This window comes from Podarcis tiliguerta (assembly GCF_965153285.1).
Source record: "Podarcis tiliguerta genome assembly, chromosome: 7".
Taxonomy (NCBI): Eukaryota; Metazoa; Chordata; class Lepidosauria; order Squamata; family Lacertidae; genus Podarcis; species Podarcis tiliguerta.
The window spans coordinates 45636116-45654616 of record NC_139540.1 but is presented as its reverse complement, the minus strand read 5'-3'; the positions used below and the strand labels follow the sequence as shown (position 1 = coordinate 45654616).

Below are 18501 nucleotides of genomic sequence, written 5' to 3'. Positions count from 1 at the left end.
TCAAGGGGGGTCCGGCCCGTTCTAGTTCAAGGACGTCACGTCCGCTGTGAAACGCACCATGGCAACTATTGTTCTGGCCAGGTCGGAACCCGGCTCGCCCCGAGAATCAAGGGCGCGACCGCCGCTGACGTGAAAAGGGGGAAGCGAAACCGCCGCTATTCCGCTGGCTGTTAAGTTACTCCTGATGGGAGGGAGTGTTTCCCCCCAGGTGCCCTTCCCAGTGATGGAAAAGTCCTTTCTCTTTTCGTAATGCGTGTTGGATCAGCGGGCCTATGCCATAGTGGCCTAGAGGACAGCAGTGGAGGATTTCCCTATTTGTGTGACAGGATCGAAATTCATGTGGGGAAAAGAACCAGCTCATTTATATTCACAGGCTGGTGTTCTCCTGGATTCACTGCTGTACCTGGAATGTCATGCAGCATGCCATGCTACCCAGCAGCACTTCTCACCAAATTTGGTGACGATTGCATGGCCCTTCTTTCATTCTTAGCACCTTTGAGTCTAGACTGGTCTGTTGCCAATCTAATGTAGATTGATTTGCCTTTGCTGCCCACATCATGCACCTTTTGCCTGGTTACACATTACTCCTTCAATCCTATACTGGCCTCCTTTCTATTTCCATATCCCATTCAAACATGTTTGCTTACTTTTAGAATTCCCCAAGGCCTTCCCACTCTTACCTTTCAGCTATTAAAACCATAAATGTTACCTTCACACAGATTACTCCATCACTGTTAGCTGTTCGAGTTTGCTGCTCCCTTAAATAATTGCTTTCTTCCTTGCTGTTCCTCTACCTGTAACTGCTTCCATTACTTCCTTACTTTCTTCCTTCAAATTCCTCCGCCAATCATAGCTTTTCTATGAAACCTTTGACACAATCCCTATGGCCCAGAGGAGTTATGTCTATCTAGGGTTACCTTATTTCCTTTCCTCCCCCATTTGCTCTACTGTGTGAATTTCTACATTAAGACCTTGGAGCAGGAGAGTAGTGTCTCATACTTTAAAGTGCCATTCAACCACATGGCAGCTTTGAAACTTCCTTCCTAGAGCAGCTTGGCTAGTACCAACATGGCAATCCAAGCCTTTCTTATTTATAGGACAAGAATTATAATATATTAAATAAAATCAACTTATCTACCTTTTATTGTTATATTTTTTAATATGGATGTGTGCTACTGAGAAATGGTATTGATCTGTGGGTGCTAAGTGCTTGGCTTTAATAAATGTTAGAATTTTATTAGAGCCAATATGTTAGAATGGGAAAATAGCCAGACCCAAATGTGCATTAGGGATAGGAAGAGGTGTGGTGGACCCAGGGATAGGCATCAGTAATTAGCAGATAAAAGCTAGTTAAATAGGCACACTTCCTGGGTTGTGTATTAGACATTATAATCCTATCCAAATAAACAAGTGTTAATGAAGTCAGGCAAACTTCTTTGTGAGGGGACCACCTGGTGGGATTAACCATTAGGAGTTCAAAGCATCAAAGGAAATAGGTGTTAGAATATAAATGAATGGAGTCCTCCCTCTGTAGATAAAAAGGGCTTGATTTAGGGGAGGGTGGTGGAGTGATGTCACTAGAAGCAGGGAGAAACAGTTAAGCTCAGATGTGCCCTGCAGAGCAAGAGATGCTTCAGAGAGAGGATGCTGGTACCATGGAATAAGCTGGCACATGTTGGGGTGGTGCTGTCAGCTGGGGTAGGACAGTGATGCTCTAGGGGATTTGGCAAGCAGACACAAACCCCTAGTAATCATATAAAATCTAGGAATAAATGAGAATTTCCTATCTCTCCATTAGGACTTCATTTTTTTTTGTTAAAACTCCATTATTCGATATTAGCCATGCTCCTTAGCAATCTATAAACTTTCACTAATCCCTCCCAGTAGAAAAAAAGTTTTAAGTAGAGGTTAAGAGCATTCTGTGTTCAAATGTGAAAGAAAAAGTTGAATATACATGAAAGAAGTATGGCTAGTATTGTTTAATCTCAAATTAATGTAGAGAATGGATATATTAATCATGGATCATTAAGAATAGATGTTTGTAGACAGTTTAAGAATAGAATAATTAATCAGAAATAAATGTCTAATTAACTAATAAATAATAAAATTAGACATTGAAGGATGGCAGTGTGTAACCACACTATGAGAAGGTTGGGATGGGTTAGTCAGAAGAGAATAAGGCTCCGATTGCTCACTATGTAATACTGGTTTAAGAAAATAGAGCTTTGAACCTTCATTTGTGGTCTAGTTATTTGTTTTAATTGTTGCAAAGAAAGACTGCAGGTTGTGGTCTGGTTGTTCATCCTAGTATCTTTGCACCCCCCTTTTGCAAAGAAAGATTCCCAAACTGTGTATCTCATACCTGATCAACTTGGCACACACAGCAAGGCTGTTGTTCAAAGTTCACTATTCAGTCCCATCCCCAAGGTGGCATATGACAATTGTGCCGCATCCCAAGAACTCATGAATCGATCTTCCTACCACTTCTGCTAAAGAAGGAGACCCTTTTTCCGATGTTACATTCTTGCAAAACCTGCTTACGGGTAGGAGTCGTCTGAAGCAGCATGAGCAGCTTAATGTATGAAGAAAATTTACACACACAAAAATCCTCCCTATCCTTTTAGCAAGCACCTCCATTAGATTAAAGGCCCTTTTTGTTCATAGAGCAGTGCCTTATGGTCCTGTATGATTGTACAATATGCAGGAATATAAGAGAACTTTGCATTTCAGTTCGTATCTGTACAAACAATGTCATGGGTATTTCTGAAGAAACCATGGTCACCTTCCACTACGTGCTCATAGCTTATCTTAGTAACAGTGGTTTCACCTTGAAAAACTTTGGTGACCTTCTTGAGGACCAGGATAGTGGCCATCATTCATATATTTTAAAAACCACCATAGCATATAGCACAGGGTAGCAAGCAACATCTATTTAATAAAGGTAACTATGGATAACACACAAAAATAATACACAATAGGATAATACAAATGATAAAAAGTATAAAATTTAACAAAACATGTACGTGTTATTAAACTCTTCAGGGAACTATACAAATTAGTAGTTTAACAGATAATTTAGATAGTGCTAAATAGCTCACTAGACCAAGTCCCAACCCTTAATTGCCTTTTGAAATTACTTAACCCAATATTAATAGGAAAATAGTTATATGTGTCAAAAAACAAGCTGGTATAAGAACAGTCTTTGTATCTACAGTTTGTTTTGTATATTGATTTTGGTATATCATTATAAAAAACGAAGCCATTTGCCTGCAAGAATATTTTTGAAGAAGGGCTGCAACAATTTACAAAAAGTGAATGAGACAGATAGCATCTTAGAAAAGGTGTAGTGTGTACGCCTATCCATGATGCTAAGTCCCATTCAAGTAAGGGCATTAAATGAACATTAACAGGATGTGATAACACAGTACTGGATCAACACAGCTTTTATTTTTCTAAAAAGAAAACTTTCTCATCTTTGAAATACTTACATGCTAAACTGGAATATATGGAAATAAAGTAAAGCATAGCATAGCATAGCATAGCATAGCATAATGTTATTTGTAAAAGATTCAAATAGGTTTTCACTCTCATTTTTCTGAGGCATACAAAGTCTCGACCTTCTTTTTGTAACTATTTAGGATTTCTTTCAAGTTTGCCAATGGATCTTCAGACATCAGTTTACCAAATGCCTTATCAACTTTTGCATTTTGCTCAGTCAGGTAGGTCTAGAATAAAATAAGAGGTCAGATTTTAGAACTGTATTTTTGAAAGGCATAGCAGCAGAACAGAAATTTCAACCTTTTACCTTTTATAAAAACAAAACAAACATTGTGGAGAAGCAACATAATCAAAGTTATGTTGGGAATATGTCTCATCATCTTGCTAGAAACTCTTGTCCAGACCCAGATAAGAAAACCAACACAGAGAAACAAGCTATTGCATGCATATCATTTGTTGGATCAGGAACCATAGGCATACATCCAATGCACTTTGTTGCCCTCAATTAGATGCGCATTCAAATAAACATGGCCATCCCGCCTGGTGCAGTAAATCATACAGTATGATCAGGATTATTTTTTTTTAGAAACTACCATAGCATGATTTTAATAAATTAGTAATCCCATAGCATCATAGAGTTGGAAGGGGTCCTGAGGATCATGTAGTCTAACCACCCTGCAATATGCAGTTGCTTGCCTTCTTTCTAAGCCGCCAGAGAAATACACCTACCTATGAATCTTAAACTATAATATGTAGTATTTTATCAGGCATAATTCCAACACATATATGGAAGCAGGAATATAATATGAAAGTACCAAATGATTTTATCTCCCCACAATTTGCAAAGCTTCCATGTACCTAATCGGGTCACTTGCTCCACCTAAACTCAGTGCTCTCTGTTCTGACTGGTAGCAGCACTCCAATGACTCAGACTGAGGGCTTTCTCATCACCTATCTCATGGAGATGCAAGGAACTGAACCTGGGTCTTTCTGCTTGCACATCTTTCTGCTCTGTTACTGAGCTATAGCCCCTCCATATGAAAAACACATGCATGGTTATTAAGCTATGTATGGTCGCTCATGAAGAAATAAGCACTTAAAGAAAGAATAAGCATTTAAGGAATCACAGATTGATGGAAATAAACAACAGTTTAAGTGTAGAATTAGTTACCTTTACAGACACAAGATGGCTAGATGTCAGTTCCAGACAGAGTTGTAGATTTTTATGCACTCTCCGTTTCTCTTCCGATGTTGTTTTCATAACCACTTGGTATCTGGGGAGTAAATACATCATGACTACAATCCAAAACTGTTAAGTATGCTTATATATTTTAATGGGTGAAGGCATACCAAATTTGGTGTTAGATTTTTTCTTGCACATTCATTCAATATAGATACTGTTCAAAAATAACTGAGCACTTGCAGAAGAGCAACAAAATTCAGATACATTAGCATATTTTAAAACACACCCTACATCTACATCTCGATAGACTTACTGGCATTCGAGTTCTTGTAGCTCTTTCTTAGCTTCACTGACACCTTCATTGACTCCACCCTCAAGCAAATATTTATGTTTTTCCAACGATTCCAGCTCTTGGATACCTTTTTCTTCCTCTTCTTCAGTTTTCTGCAATATGAATGATCACTTCAGAATACATTAATGTAATGACATGGTTGTAACATGTATATAGACACTATTCAAAGAGGAAATTGGGAGGAGGGCTATAAATATAAAATATAGTGGCCTTGCTTCAATTCCGCAATATTGCTCTAGGATAGGGAATATTTTTCTTCACCAGCAGATAATTAGCTCCCATTCCAGGTGGAGGCTGTGAAAAGACTCTTGTGGTGTATCCTCAAGCTTTCATGAAAATTCAGACACACTATCTGTCACAAGCAGTTTGTCTCTTACATGCCTGCCAATTGAAGTAGTCAACCATTTCCCAATTTCAGACGTCATTTCATAAAAGCAAACATTCATTGTCCTAAGTCAGCACTTTAAAGGAATTATTTAGAAACATATATTTATAAATAGATGCAGACTAGCAATACAGTAAACAAATTACTGTTTTGTAAGTGTTCAAACCTGTTTAAGCAACACTTTACCTACCTTCATTATTTGCTGATAATGATCTTCCATTTTTTGGCCTTCTTCTCTTAGCATTTTCAGAGTGCTGTTCTGCTCTGCTACCATTGTGCTTCCCTTTAAAAATGTGCATTTAATAAAAAGATATCAATAGCAGAAGAAAGGAACAAAGTAGCCCCTGTATCAAGTCCTTTTCTTAGACATCTATACTTCCAGTGGTGGCAGACAGAACACTCCTAACGTGCTGCCTTAGAGGATCAGGGAATGAGTTTAGAATCAATCATATTGTCAGATTTGGCATCTCAAGAATCTAAACCTTCACTACTTAGCCTACATGCAGAACAGGGTTTGAAAATGCATGAGCTATATCTACATTCAGAGAAGTTAAGTGTGTAGCTGAAAAGGGATTAAAGGCAACAATAGTTCCCTGTCTTTTCTTCATTCCACTATTCATTCAGCTATTCCCTCCACTACTAACTAGCTACCTGTACTTAACCACAAACACAAATCTACTTAGTTTATATTTTTTGTTTTGGGGACAGTTAAAATTTTGAAAGGCAGTGGCTTCCGATTGGAGCCAAAGTATTTGGACACTCACCTGTTCTAAGGCCTCTTCTAGACCAATTTTTCTCTTTATTGCACTTTCAATTTCGTCTTCAGTATTGCTTATGAGGTGCTTAAGTGGGACCTGTAATGGTTATAGAGATATTGTAAAGGGGGGGGGGGGTGTGGGAGAGAGAGAGAGACAAAAACTGAGTGAAAGAGATTTCCATGAACTGATAGGATACCCAAGGGGCCAAATTAGTCCTGACTGCTTGCATCCTTATCCCACTGTGACAACTTTGGAAGACCTAGTTATATTTTAATAAATTTATGATAATACACTATCATTCTGATTCATTATCCATTCTATCATAAGGACAGCCAGCATCCTCTTTACCAAGTTGCCATCCAGGAGCCTATGGGAAGTCCACAAGTAGGACAGATTAGTTCTGCTAAGTGTTCTTCATTTGTAAGCAATGTTAAAATCTACCCTACACACACTTTGCATGGTTTTTTAAAGAGGACTATTTATACCAAAACATAAGCATACACTTACATGAATTTGTTCTCTGTATTTGACCAGACAGTTTGGCCCTGAATCTGGCTTAAACTTAATCTCAAAATCAAGGCCACCGGAGTTCTCTGAATTTATAGGTATTAGTTTCAGCTTTCGAGCCCCTCTATGGAACTCTGCCAATTGGGCTTCAATCTGTTAAAGGGGGGGGGGGGGACACAAAAAGAGGTACAGCTTTAAAACACTGCAGTTGATAAATTGACAAGAGCAAGGAAACAAAACCTAAAGTATTTGGTGCTTTCTTGGTTCACATTTGTTTTGTAATTCAACATGGAAAAAATACCCTTCCTGTATTGTCTTTCAGAGTGTGATTCAGTAAAAAGTTAAGTAGTTGTTAGACTATAGTGGCCCAGGCAGCAGTTGATCCAAGTCATTTTTGCTACACCAATTCTCAACAAAAATATGCACTGTTGTAGCTGAAACAGGATCCAGTGTCAGGCAAACAGAACTGCAACTACTATTGCTTAAGTTAAAGACTAAAAGCAAAATCGTGGCTATACCCCATGCTCTAGCTGCCTGAGAAACTGTTAGGATTCTAGCAATCACACTTCTACCACAAGAATCAAGCTCTGCAATTTCATCCAGTTTATAAAGCATAAAGTAGCAGACTTTGTGAGTGGCCAGAATATCTGATTTCAAAACATTAGTGTAGATTCACATACCTCTTCTTTTCCTCTAGCGTATTTTAATTCCTCATTCCACAAGTGATGTTGCTCTGTCTCCAGTTCCTTGGTTTTTTTATTGACTGTCTGCAGCAACTCCTCTATTTCACTCTTTAGCCTCTCAATATCTGCAACTGAGTGCTTCTGATTATCACAAATGTACTTCAGTTGAGCATTCTCTTGTTTCAGGGCTTCCATTTCCATGGCTAAATTTAAGAACATGTAAAACTTTGTTAGGAACCCAAAATGAAAAACAGAACCAATTACGAAGATGTTGCTGCAGATCACAGTACTCATTTCTACTTCTTTTAAATTAGCTTAAAACGCATTTGTGGATAGAATTCCAGAGTGTCTGGAACTTGAGTTCTCAAGTGGAATTCTGCTTTTTCACAAACTGAAACTTATTGAAAGAAATGAGAAACTTACCAAAATTATGAAGGGAAGAGATAGATAATCTCAGTGTTATTTTTTTCCTGGCACTTGGGAAATACCACAAAAAAGAACCTGTCTTATAGTTTGGAATATGCCCTATATACTTTAAGGGTACCTTTATTTTAGATCTAAAAATTATCTTCATATGACTAACTTGACTTTGTTTACCAGCTCAGAGTAGTTCAAAAACAAATAATTTCCCTGCAAATCCCTCCTTTGGAGAAAGTTCACTACAATACAGAGGTATGCACAATATTTTATTTTAGAAAACCTTAGATGGGACAATGGAATAAGTTATACAGCAAGTTACTGTTGAGCAGTGTTTTGTCCTTACCACCAGCCTCCAACTCCTCCGTAATACTCTTTGATTTTTGACTGAACGCATTTGAGCGAGATTCCAGGTTGGCCATGTAAGCATTATATTTCTGAACATCTGCCTTTAAAGATGATTTCAGTTTCCGTAGATTCCCTAAACGGTCCTTTAAAAAAAGAAAACAAATGCCCACAATAGATAAGTTGACATACTGCAATGAAATCATATCCTGAATGGCAGATAAAACAAATGTGGGGAAGATATTTTAAATAGTATTCCCACAGCCATTTACACACTGGTTCACTTTCTCTCTCCTTCTCACGCTTTGCAATCTCCTCGTTCAGCTTTTTTAGTTCTGCTTCAAACGCCTCCAAATGATGTTCATTTATCTTAAACAGATCCTCTGAAAGAAAAAGAAAAAAAGTCAAAATAACCTGCTAATAACTCAACAAACCAATTATACCAAAATAGGGAGCTCAGAACAAAGAATACATTAGGAAGCAAATTTGCACAGGCTTCTGCAGATTTTACAAGCCACTGCTATTTTGCAATGCAATGTACAAAAGGAATAAAGTTGCCGCATTGCAGAATAGATTGCCCTAACTGCTCTCTGTGTGGAATACTTTGTCACTTGTTTACATGAAATACAAGTTGTGTGTGATGAATACAGTAAAAGTTTCAATTAGCACTTATTTTTATTCGGTGCATTTATATTCCACCTTTATTTCATCATTGAACTCAAGGTGGTGTACAAAGGGCTCCCAGGTAGTCAATTATCCAGGCAATGTCGGTACATAATTAGCAAAAAAGCTACATCATGGGTCTGAGAGCATGTCCTAGGACCATTTTTAATATATTACAGTTCAACAAAGGCTAGAATAGTTTGGGTGGATAGGGGAAATGGAAACTACCAGATAAATGGAAACACCATAAGGAAATGTAAATGGGCAACATCAAAATGTAAATGGGCAACATCAAAAAAGGAATAGATTTCAGGGAAAGATGGAAAGGAAGGCAAATGCATGAGGACGAGAATTTAAAGTACCAAGCTTTAACTAGTTCATCACATATTTCTCTGTCAAAACATAGTGTGCACAGGAAGACTTGATGCCTGGTTGAAGCTGTTTGAGACACTAATACTATTCCCACCACCACGTCTATGAGGCTTTAAAAAAAAATCAGTCCCCATAATTTTGCTAAAAATTAATCAAGCATCCTATACTCTTACCCACATTACTCCAGTGTAGCAGCTCTGCTGTGGACCTGGATACTGCCAAATAGCAATATTTAATATTAAATACCTATGGACTATTAACCAGAATGCCCCAATGACCTAAAAACTAGCCCATGCCTGTCAGAATAAACTGATAAAATGCAGGAACTGTAGTTTATCAAGCACAGATTGTTTATTTTTTATAATCAATTATTACTTTAGCCAGGGATAGGGTTTCCTAAAGATACCTGGACTGCGTTGGACTGTTTTTATCCATATGACTTCTAGAGGCTAGATATAAATACTTTGGTTCACAGAAAAGGTTGCTGGGCAAAGTGAGAAGGTTTTGAGATACGATTCTTCCACCTAACTAAATGATTGATTATATTTCAACAAGTTCACTATGGGTTAACAATTTTTAAAAAATCTGTTAACTACAGAAAAGTGCTGAAGAAACCACAAGGTTAGCATTTGCACCCATTGAGTTCTATTTAGTTTTTAAATGAAAACTACTTACTTAATTTGGAGTATATTTCAGCATCAAATTCTTCAAAGCTGTCTCCACCCCTCATAAAATGGTCATAACATTTTATAGTGTAGTCTAGAAAAAGCTGCAGATAAAGTTAGGCAAGTCAGTTTCATTATAGGGATTCTTAACTACATAAGCAGAGGCCAATCAGAACTGTATTATGTAGTAAGTCTATAAAATAATCCAAGATGAGTTACCAAGTTATTTATTTCTACATTTCCTGGAATCAGCTGCATTTTAGCTAGAGCTTTAATGGAACTTCAAACAAATTAATTATTTTTTTTTTGAGGGACATTAGGCACGTGATTCTGTCTCCTAACTACACTGGCAGGGTGCTTTAGGGGTGCTGTATTTTGGAAATACACCAATGTGTGTGGGGGGAGAGCAAAGAAGAGGTGGTAATGATACACTGTTGAAACAAATGGAATTATAAAATTCTCAGATGGATACTCATCCCTGCCTATTAACAGGAATTAAAGCATGAGATTAGTAGACCTCAGTAGCAATTTTTTGTTTCTCTCAAAATTTTCTAAGCTCTGTGCCTATGTGTAGGCTCACAGGTGAAGAGACTGTTGGGGCAGAGTTGGGGGAATCAGGAGGGAGGGGAAGAGAAGCTGTCTCTTCCTTTAGACCAGACCATTGCTTTTTTGTGTTCTTGCAAAAATAGCACATTTCCTGATATTTCATGTCACATACTTTGTTATGTATAATTCCATCTTCAGTCTCTCCTTCCAAGGTCTGCCCTTCATCAAATGATGGCATGTTTTCTTTCAAATAAAAAGACAACTGAAAAGGACAGAGAAGATCATATATTAACATGCATGAATTAGTGCTATTCAACAGAATACAGCCGATACCTAGCTGCTGCTGTAGACCAGTGCAGTTCATGAATAAATGTGCAAAGTAGATTTCTTACATTTATACAGGAGTATGTAGGTTTCCTTAGTAACAGCAATGAAGCTGTACAAATCTCTTGTCAATACCACATATACCAAAATAGATGTAACCAAGAAAATGCAGTATTAAAATTACCTAGATATTATTGCTTTGGCCGAGCCTTCTCTGTATCACCTAAAGTCAAAGTAGTTCTAGAACTCTTAAGTTGCAAAGAACCTGGCTGCCAAAATCACCAGAAGAACAATGAGTCCAAAATGGCTACGAGTTTACCTGACCAATATAAAATGTTTAGAGTTTCCATGTTTATAAAAATATAAAAAGTAAAAGTAAACCCAAGCTTTCCATGTTTAGAGTTTCCATGTTTATAAAAATATAAAAAGCAAAAGTAAACCCGAGCTTTCCATGTTTGATTTACAGTACAGTGGTGCCTCGCAAGACGAAAAGAATCCGTTCCGGGAGTCTTTTCGTCTTGCGGTTTTTTCGTCTTGCGAAGCAAGCCCATTGACGGAGTAGCGCTATTAGCGCTATTGGCTAAAAAAGGGCTAAAAACGGCTTTTTTAGGGGGGGATTAGCGGTTTTGCTGCTAAAATGCTTTTAGCAGCTTAGCGATTCAGAATAAGGGGTTTTGGAGCAAAAAAATAAATAAAAAAAATAAATCGATTTTTTCGTCATTTTTTGTCTTGCGAAGCAAGCCCATAGGGAAATTCGTCTTGCGAAGCGCCTCTGCAGACGGAAAACCCTTTCGTCTTGCGGGTTTTCCGTCTTGCGGGTTTTCCGTCTTGCGAGGCATTCGTCTTGCGGGGCACCACTGTACTTGCAAACCCTGTAAAAGTAACTGGATACTTATTCCAATGGCATTGTGGTACCTTGACACAATCTGTCAGCCAGACCAGAGCTCCTACAATCTGAGGCCACGTATGCGGTGCCCCCACTGTGCACATAGCACTTTTTGACAATGCAAAGGGGTATCTATAACAGAAGTAGAAAATATTAAAAGGCTGTGTAATATATTTTGATTTTTAAAAGATACAAAAATATATGCTATTTAATATTAAGGTTAGGAAGTGTAGTCAGATATGAAAAGCATTTTCCCCCTCCACTTTGATTATGCATCAACCCCACTAGAGATTAGGATATGGTTATTTGTCCGCAAAATCCAACCACCTGAGAGACCTTGTTGTGGTTGCCAAAAGCAGTCAGTTGAGAAGCTATTTACTGCTAGCAATGATCCAATCACTGGTAGCCAGTGTAGGGCTCTGATTCAGGGCAATACAGTGGTGGAGCAGAGCTAGCTAAGGATCTGTTGGATCCACGACTGCTTCCTGCTGAGAGGTCCCCTAGTAGGACTCCATAGGTGCCCCAGCCTGGTGCTACTGCAGTAAGAGACAGACCACATATCTGTGCCTCTCACACAAACACACTATACCAGTATAAGCAGCAAGGCTTTGGATGTGGCAGTGACTCTTCTCTACCATTCAGTTACTCCCTCGCCCCATTTAGGATTGCTCTGCCCAAGGTTCAGTTATTGTTATTTCTTACAATCCACAATTTGGCCGTTTAAGTTGGCTGTGCATAGCGTGTTGACTATGCCTGTGTCAAAAGATAACAACAGGTTATCAAAGCTAGCAGGACCAGGTTAAAGTCAAGGCTCGTTGCATAATTGTCACCCAGTCAATATTTGCAACATACTTGCTTTGTGCCAATGTGTTAGTGAGATAGACCACATGCTGTATACTCAAGCACTTCAAGAGAATGATTGACACAGAGTAGAATCTCTAGTTATACATATAATGGACTCAGCTAGATTGGTAAAGAAAATGTGTTTTATGTGTGTTTTACAGTGGTACCTTGGTTCTCGAACTTAATCTGTTCTGGAGTCCGTTCGACTCCCAAAACTGTTTGAAAACCAAGGTGCAGCTTCCGATTGGCTGCAGGAGCTTCCTGCACTCCATCAGAAGCCGGGAAGCTGCGTCGGACATTTGGCTTCCAAAAAACATTCTCAAACCGGCTCACTTCCAGGTTTGCAGTGTTCGGGAGCCGATTTGTTTGGGAGCCAAGCCGTTTGAGTACCAAGGTACCACTGCATACGGATGAATTATAACAGTGACACCAGATGGCGCTGTGGAGTTCCATTTTTGCCAACACAATTTCTCATAAAGTTCACAATGCATTTAACTGAAATGCTTCCTTGATCTGTTTAGATCTAGCCAATTATCCTTTCCTACACAAAGTAGGAAAGATGGATTATATTTCTACATTTTTGATAAATATGAAATAGTATTCTTAATGTGAGCCAGTGGTTTATGAATAATGAGCCAGTGGACTACACAATGGTAGTTATTTCAGATTAAAACAAATGCCATACATTGTGCCTACAGGTTTTGTATTGGGCACAGAAGGGGGGGGGGGAACCTGAGCTACAGAGGAAACTGCCCCTTGATAAAAGGTTAAATCAATGTGATGAAGTCCATTGAGAAGACTTGCAATATGTTTCTTGGCTCTGGCCCCTAGTGGCTCCTTCCTCCCTCAGTTTGAGGGTCAGAGTGTGATGGTGCCTTCACCTGGAAGCATGTCAAAAAGTGTAAAGTGCTAATTAGTGTTGCTGAAATGTTTTATGACTGTGTTGAACTAACGTAATGAAGGGGTGGGTTTAATGATTTTACAATGCTATGTGCATGCATGTATTGTCTTTGAATCCTTTGTAGTGACTTCCACAATTGGGGTTGCTACTTTGCAAATGCAATCATTATCTTATTATTGACCTCCAATAAGGGAATCTCCAAATTTTCCCTACATAGGGAGGATGGTTGTGGCTTCCCTTAAACAATCTGGTGGGTGAAGTTCGGCCCATGGGTCAGAGTTTCCTGTTTTTTAGCAGTGTAGACAACGTCATCATACTGACAAAAATGTGCATATAGTATATTATCCTGGTACTTACCCAAGCTCTTTAAAATTTCTTGGAATTTCTTCTTCAAACTTAGAACTGGGAAGCTCATAAGAAGGGCAAAATTGCCCATAAATAAAAGTGAAGATTTTCACAAAGTCCTTAGTAGATGGAGCCTGGAGTGACTTCATAGAGACGGTAGGACCATATCCATATGTAGTAAGAAACTGAGGGGGGAAAGTTATATTTCTATCACATTTAGTTATTTAAAAATTATACCTCTTATTACAGTAAAGCTCTATGAGCAGCTTATACATAGTGTACATATGTTAGATTTCACGCCAGAGCAGCATGAAGCCACACAATCCAAATTAGGGCACTACTCAAATAAAGCTAACTGTGCAAGTTAAATGAATTTGTCTACAAAGACTTGTATGAGCAAAAATACTTGTCTTGTATGTTGCTGGCTTTTTAAAAAATCCTTTCTTCAGAAGGTGGCATCTTAGAAAAGGCATCCCCCCACCAGTATAAAAGAAAGGAATGCCTCTTCTAACAGCACCAAGCACCTTTCATTTTTTAAAAAATAACTGTATCGAAGTATTTAACACTTAAAAAAATCCAGCTGCTCATTTATTTAGGGTATTTTTTTTACCCTTTTTATCTTACAATGAGATTCCTAAGGTGGATCAATCAGGGGCAACTAAAATCAGCTAAATATTCTAAACCCAGGCCAGATATAAGTAGTTTAAAAGTACTTCGTAGAGTTGTCGGATACATTGCTGGACGTATGCTTTATCATGAAGTGGCCTAGGTTCCTTGATCTTTTCCATATTCCCGAATGCCCCATACTGGCTGCTTCGTAAGCTTCCAGGGCCACTGGTCCTAGAAACAAAGGAGTAAGATGACAATCTCAAGTTAGCTGCTACTACGCAAACAGAGCTACTTGGACACAAGTGTTAGGTTACAAGAATAAGTCAGACTCACAGTTGACAAAGTCATTCAACTTGCCACACCACAGTATTCCACCAGAAAATTAAAGTGAAGTGGGGGGTTTTCCTTTTCCTAAGGTATTCTTATTGTTCTTTCTAGCCAAATAAAAGTGTTAAACTGCTCTATATCTGGCTTGAAAAAACAAAGCAACGTAGAGTTCTCCCACATTCAAAGGGTAGTGTCAGGGGACTGCCATCGGAACAGGGAAAGGAAGCAAAGGGGCAGTTGGGTTACAGGGAACCTCCGAAAATCTTGCGAAGCATTCCTCTTCCTGTGGTGGGAAAGCCATACCTCCAGTGGGGAAGAGGGGGAGGGACCAGAAGATGCTGCTGGGAGCTCCAGCGACGCACCTCGCCAGTCTGAGGGTGGGGAAAGCCACACCTTTGGGGTTAGGGAGGGGAAATGCTGCCGGGAGCCTCAGCTCCGCTTCTGGCCAGGAGGGAAGCACGCCTCTTCCGTCGCCCACCCTACGCAGAGGTGCAAAACACAAAGAAGGAAGGAAAAGGCTGGGGGTGACTAAGCTCTTATGTTGGGGGAGGACCTGGAAACGACCACTCCCGGATTCTGCTAGCGATTGAGGCAGACATGAACTTGTGGTTCTGCACTGTAAATAGTTTTGCACCAAAATAAAACCTGTAAAAGACAGGTCGGAGTCCTGACTGGTTACTCACGAGCAACCACCATTGCCATCTGACAGGTAGGTATAGCTTCTAAGCTGGTACTTCCAAGCATAGGAAATAACAGTGTTGCAGCATTTCCGCTGGCTGGAAATAGCATCACAAAGTTACACTGTTCCAGCCTTCTAAATGGTGCTGTGGCTTAAATAGCCTCATGCCCATTTCTTTTTAAAAATATTCTGCCAAGTGTAGGCCTTTCAGGAGTTTTTGTCTGTGTGTTCTATTACCTTTTGCCAAAGAAACTGGTTTTCCTTTCCGATGTCACTGATCCACGTTTCCCCACACTCAGCTTTCCAAAGGTTGTCCTCCTCTCTTGTCTTGAAAAGAATATTGATTTGCACACATCATAGTGAAATAAGTTACCTTTAAATTCTGTTCATTTAAGTTGCCAGCTATTAGTATCAAAGTGCAATACAGATGTTGTTAGTCTGCATACATTAAGTTCGATATACATCCACTTAATTACTTTTACTCTTGCTTACCCTTAAAAAAAGACCTTTTACTGTGACTTATGCTTATTTTTAATGTGCTATATACAACACCTTTAATAATCTCATTAAAATAGAAACCAGACATCAATAGGACTCCAATTTTCAAAATGTGTACTTTAAGAATGTAAGACAAACCTTGCTGAAAGATGTTACCAGTGAGAAGCTTATGGGAAGTTTGTGGATGAGATCTGAGTGGAACATTGCTTCTTCCACTTGCAATTTCCAGGAACTGGTATTCAGAGGTATACCACCTCTACTAGTGGAGGTAGAGCATAGTTTTATCCTCCATAAATTTGTCTAGCCCTTTTTAAAAATAATTCATGTTGGTGGCCACCCCTACATGTGGTAGTAAATTCCATGGCTTAACTATGTGCTACGTTAAGAAATACTTCCTTTTGTCTGCCCTGAAGCTCTCAGCATTCATGTTCACTTAATGTCCCCTGGTTCTGATAAAGAGGAAGAAACACTATCCCCAATCAAACTCATCATGTATAACTTTATACTTCCATCATGCCCTTCCCTGGCTGCTTACCTGCCTTTTCCCTAAGCTTAAAAAGGCCCTGATGCTGTAAGCCCAGGCTTCCTCAAACTTGGCCCTCCAGATGTTTTGAGACTATAATTCCTACCATTCCTGACCACTGGTCCTGCTAGCTAAGGATCATGGGAATTGGAGGGCCGAGTTTGAGGAAGCCTGCTGTAGCCTTTCCGCATAGCTGCTCCCCACCTTGAACATTATGTTTGCCCTTTTCTAGCTCTACAATGTCTTTTTAAGGTATGAGGATCAGAAGTGCACCCAGCATTCCAGGTGCAGGTCACCAGAGAATTGCATTGGCAGGTTTGTCGTTGTTGTTTTGTTCTGTTCTAAGAATTTTAAGGTCACACACACACACACACACACACACGATGTTCATAAATGTACCAAGCAAACACATACAAATATGTAAACCACATGTCTGAAACCCACAGAAAAGTCCTGAAACCATTTTCTCTTTCCCAAAATGACCTCAAATATTTCTCTGCAAGGTTGAAGGAAATGGGAAAAAACCTCCCCACTGTCTCTGTGCTCACAAATCCTGCCTTAAGGGCACATTTAAGGTGTGAACAGGGTGAGCCTGTGACCTGGATTCAGGAATTAAGTAGTTATAATAATGAAAGAGTGGCCAAAACCCAGATAATGCAATTGGGTAACCTGCTAGACAGGAGATAACACACTCAAGATTCTGAGCAGCATCCCAGGACCCCTTTTGTCTTTCAGGAATGAAACCCCGCCACAAGAGAAATTACCTATGTTACTTACGTTAGAGGAGTATTGGGCACCGCCTTGTTGGTATCCTGCACCCTGAGAGGATGGATGGACTGCCGGCAGCTGAGGCGGCTGGTACTGGAGTTGCGATGCATCGTTGTAGGCAAACTGCAGAGGAGCAAGCCTGCTGGAGGGAGTGAAGATACTGCCTGGTCAGCGAGAGAACTGGGAAGGTCCAAGCAAGGCTATTCTTTTAAAAGCTGGGCATCTGTCTATGTTGGTTTTTTATCTGTGTGCTGCCTTGAACCCCATCAAGGGAAAAGGCAGACTACAAATAAATAGGTCACCATCATCTACCACGAGGCAGGAAGGCGACTGGGGATCTCGGGGGGCGAAAGTCCTGCCCCATAGAGAAAAGGGCCTCGAGCCGCCATAGCAGGAGAGGACGCTCCAGCACCCTCGCCAGTGGTGTAGCTAGCCGCTGGGGTGCCAGGTGTGGCGTCCTGCAGCTGGGGAGGAGGCACACTACATGGAGCCCCACCCCCTCAGCTGTCAGGCGGCTGAGGGAGAGGAGGAGGGCAGACACAAGTCCCACGCTGCTGTTTCAGGCGGCGCAGAGCCTGCAGGCGCCCAAGCCACCATGCAGGCCCCGCGGTAAGGTGCCCAGTGCCAGCCGCGTTTCGTTACGTTTGTTGACTGAACTAAAAAGTTTTGTGAGCTCAATTTTTTAAAAATTATTTTTAAAAACTCATTTTTGTCATTTCCTTCAGGGATGCCACCCAGAGCAGCCTGCACACACCTCCCCAGCCACTGACCCTCACCCTGGGTTAGGCAGAGTAGGTCGAGGGGAACTGCGCCCTTCCTGAGAAGGGAAGCAAGCAGAGAACCGGGGGGGGGGGCACTTTCGTCCCTTGAGGCTGCAGCCCTGGGCAGCCTTTTACCAGAGAGCAATAAATAAAACTCCCGCTTGAACACACCGAGGCCAGAAGGTGCGGTTAAGGGAGGGTTTCTTTCCAATGGAATGGGAGAGAGAGAGAGGAATATTTCCAAGCATCTCACATTAGGAGACGGGAGGCTTCGCAGAGCCTCAGCCCACCGGCGAAGGATCAGAGGAGCCTTAAATTAGGGCGTTCCCTGCATAGGGCGCTGGGAAAAGAAACGGTTCTCCCCGCCCATAGGTCCCCCCCCCCCCCGCCATCACCTCCTTCCGTCGAGTTGAAGAACCCCCGACCCCACTCAAGGCCTGCAGCGCCTGCGCCAAAGGGCTTTCAGCCCCCGGTCCCGTTGTTTAGACCCTTCTCGGTCTAACCGCGGAGCCGCTCTTGGTTGGTTGGTTGTTGTTTTTTTAAATTACCCGCCAATCAGGAACGTCACCAGTGACGCCCTCAGTATAAGAAAGCGTGAAGGGAGGAGAGGTAACGTCACTTCCCTCAGAAAGAGGAAGCCGCTCTTCACGGGCTAAATATCGC

At 40.5% G+C, this 18501-nt stretch overlaps 1 protein-coding gene across 8 annotated transcripts; it reads right to left on the bottom strand.

Moving 5' to 3' along the window:
- Positions 1-3286: 3286 nt before the first annotated feature.
- NDC80 (NDC80 kinetochore complex component) lies at positions 3287-18473 on the bottom strand. 8 transcript variants are annotated; one of them, XM_083450147.1, is made up of 17 exons: positions 18234-18473; positions 17087-17216; positions 15526-15615; positions 14387-14513; positions 13686-13858; positions 11614-11716; positions 10547-10636; positions 9839-9932; positions 8405-8511; positions 8130-8274; positions 7364-7569; positions 6684-6836; positions 6183-6272; positions 5609-5701; positions 4995-5125; positions 4670-4772; positions 3287-3725 (listed from the first exon to the last, which is right to left on the bottom strand). In XM_083450147.1, exons 2-17 carry the CDS (start codon positions 17185-17187, stop codon positions 3588-3590), a joined length of 1944 nt encoding a protein of 647 aa, XP_083306273.1. In that variant the 5' UTR covers positions 17188-17216; positions 18234-18473; the 3' UTR covers positions 3287-3587. The 8 variants fall into 8 exon arrangements, with proteins under 8 accessions (XP_083306273.1, XP_083306278.1, XP_083306280.1 ...); XM_083450152.1 differs by having other exon boundaries at positions 17087-17219; positions 18387-18465; XM_083450154.1 differs by having other exon boundaries at positions 18387-18410.
- Between the last annotated feature and the right edge of the window lie 28 nt (positions 18474-18501).

Bases quoted from the DNA above. Each gene is read 5' to 3' on its own strand.
- NDC80 (XM_083450147.1), bottom strand. From the start codon at position 17,187: ATGCATCGCAACTCCAGTACCAGCCGCCTCAGCTGCCGGCAGTCCATC. The intron at 8,275-8,404 runs GTGTGTAAATGG...CTTTTTTTAAAG, and splicing joins AGGAGAGAGAAAGTGAACCA to GACCGTTTAGGGAATCTACG. The intron at 4,773-4,994 runs GTAAGTCTATCG...TTTACTCCCCAG, and splicing joins CTACAAGAACTCGAATGCCA to ATACCAAGTGGTTATGAAAA.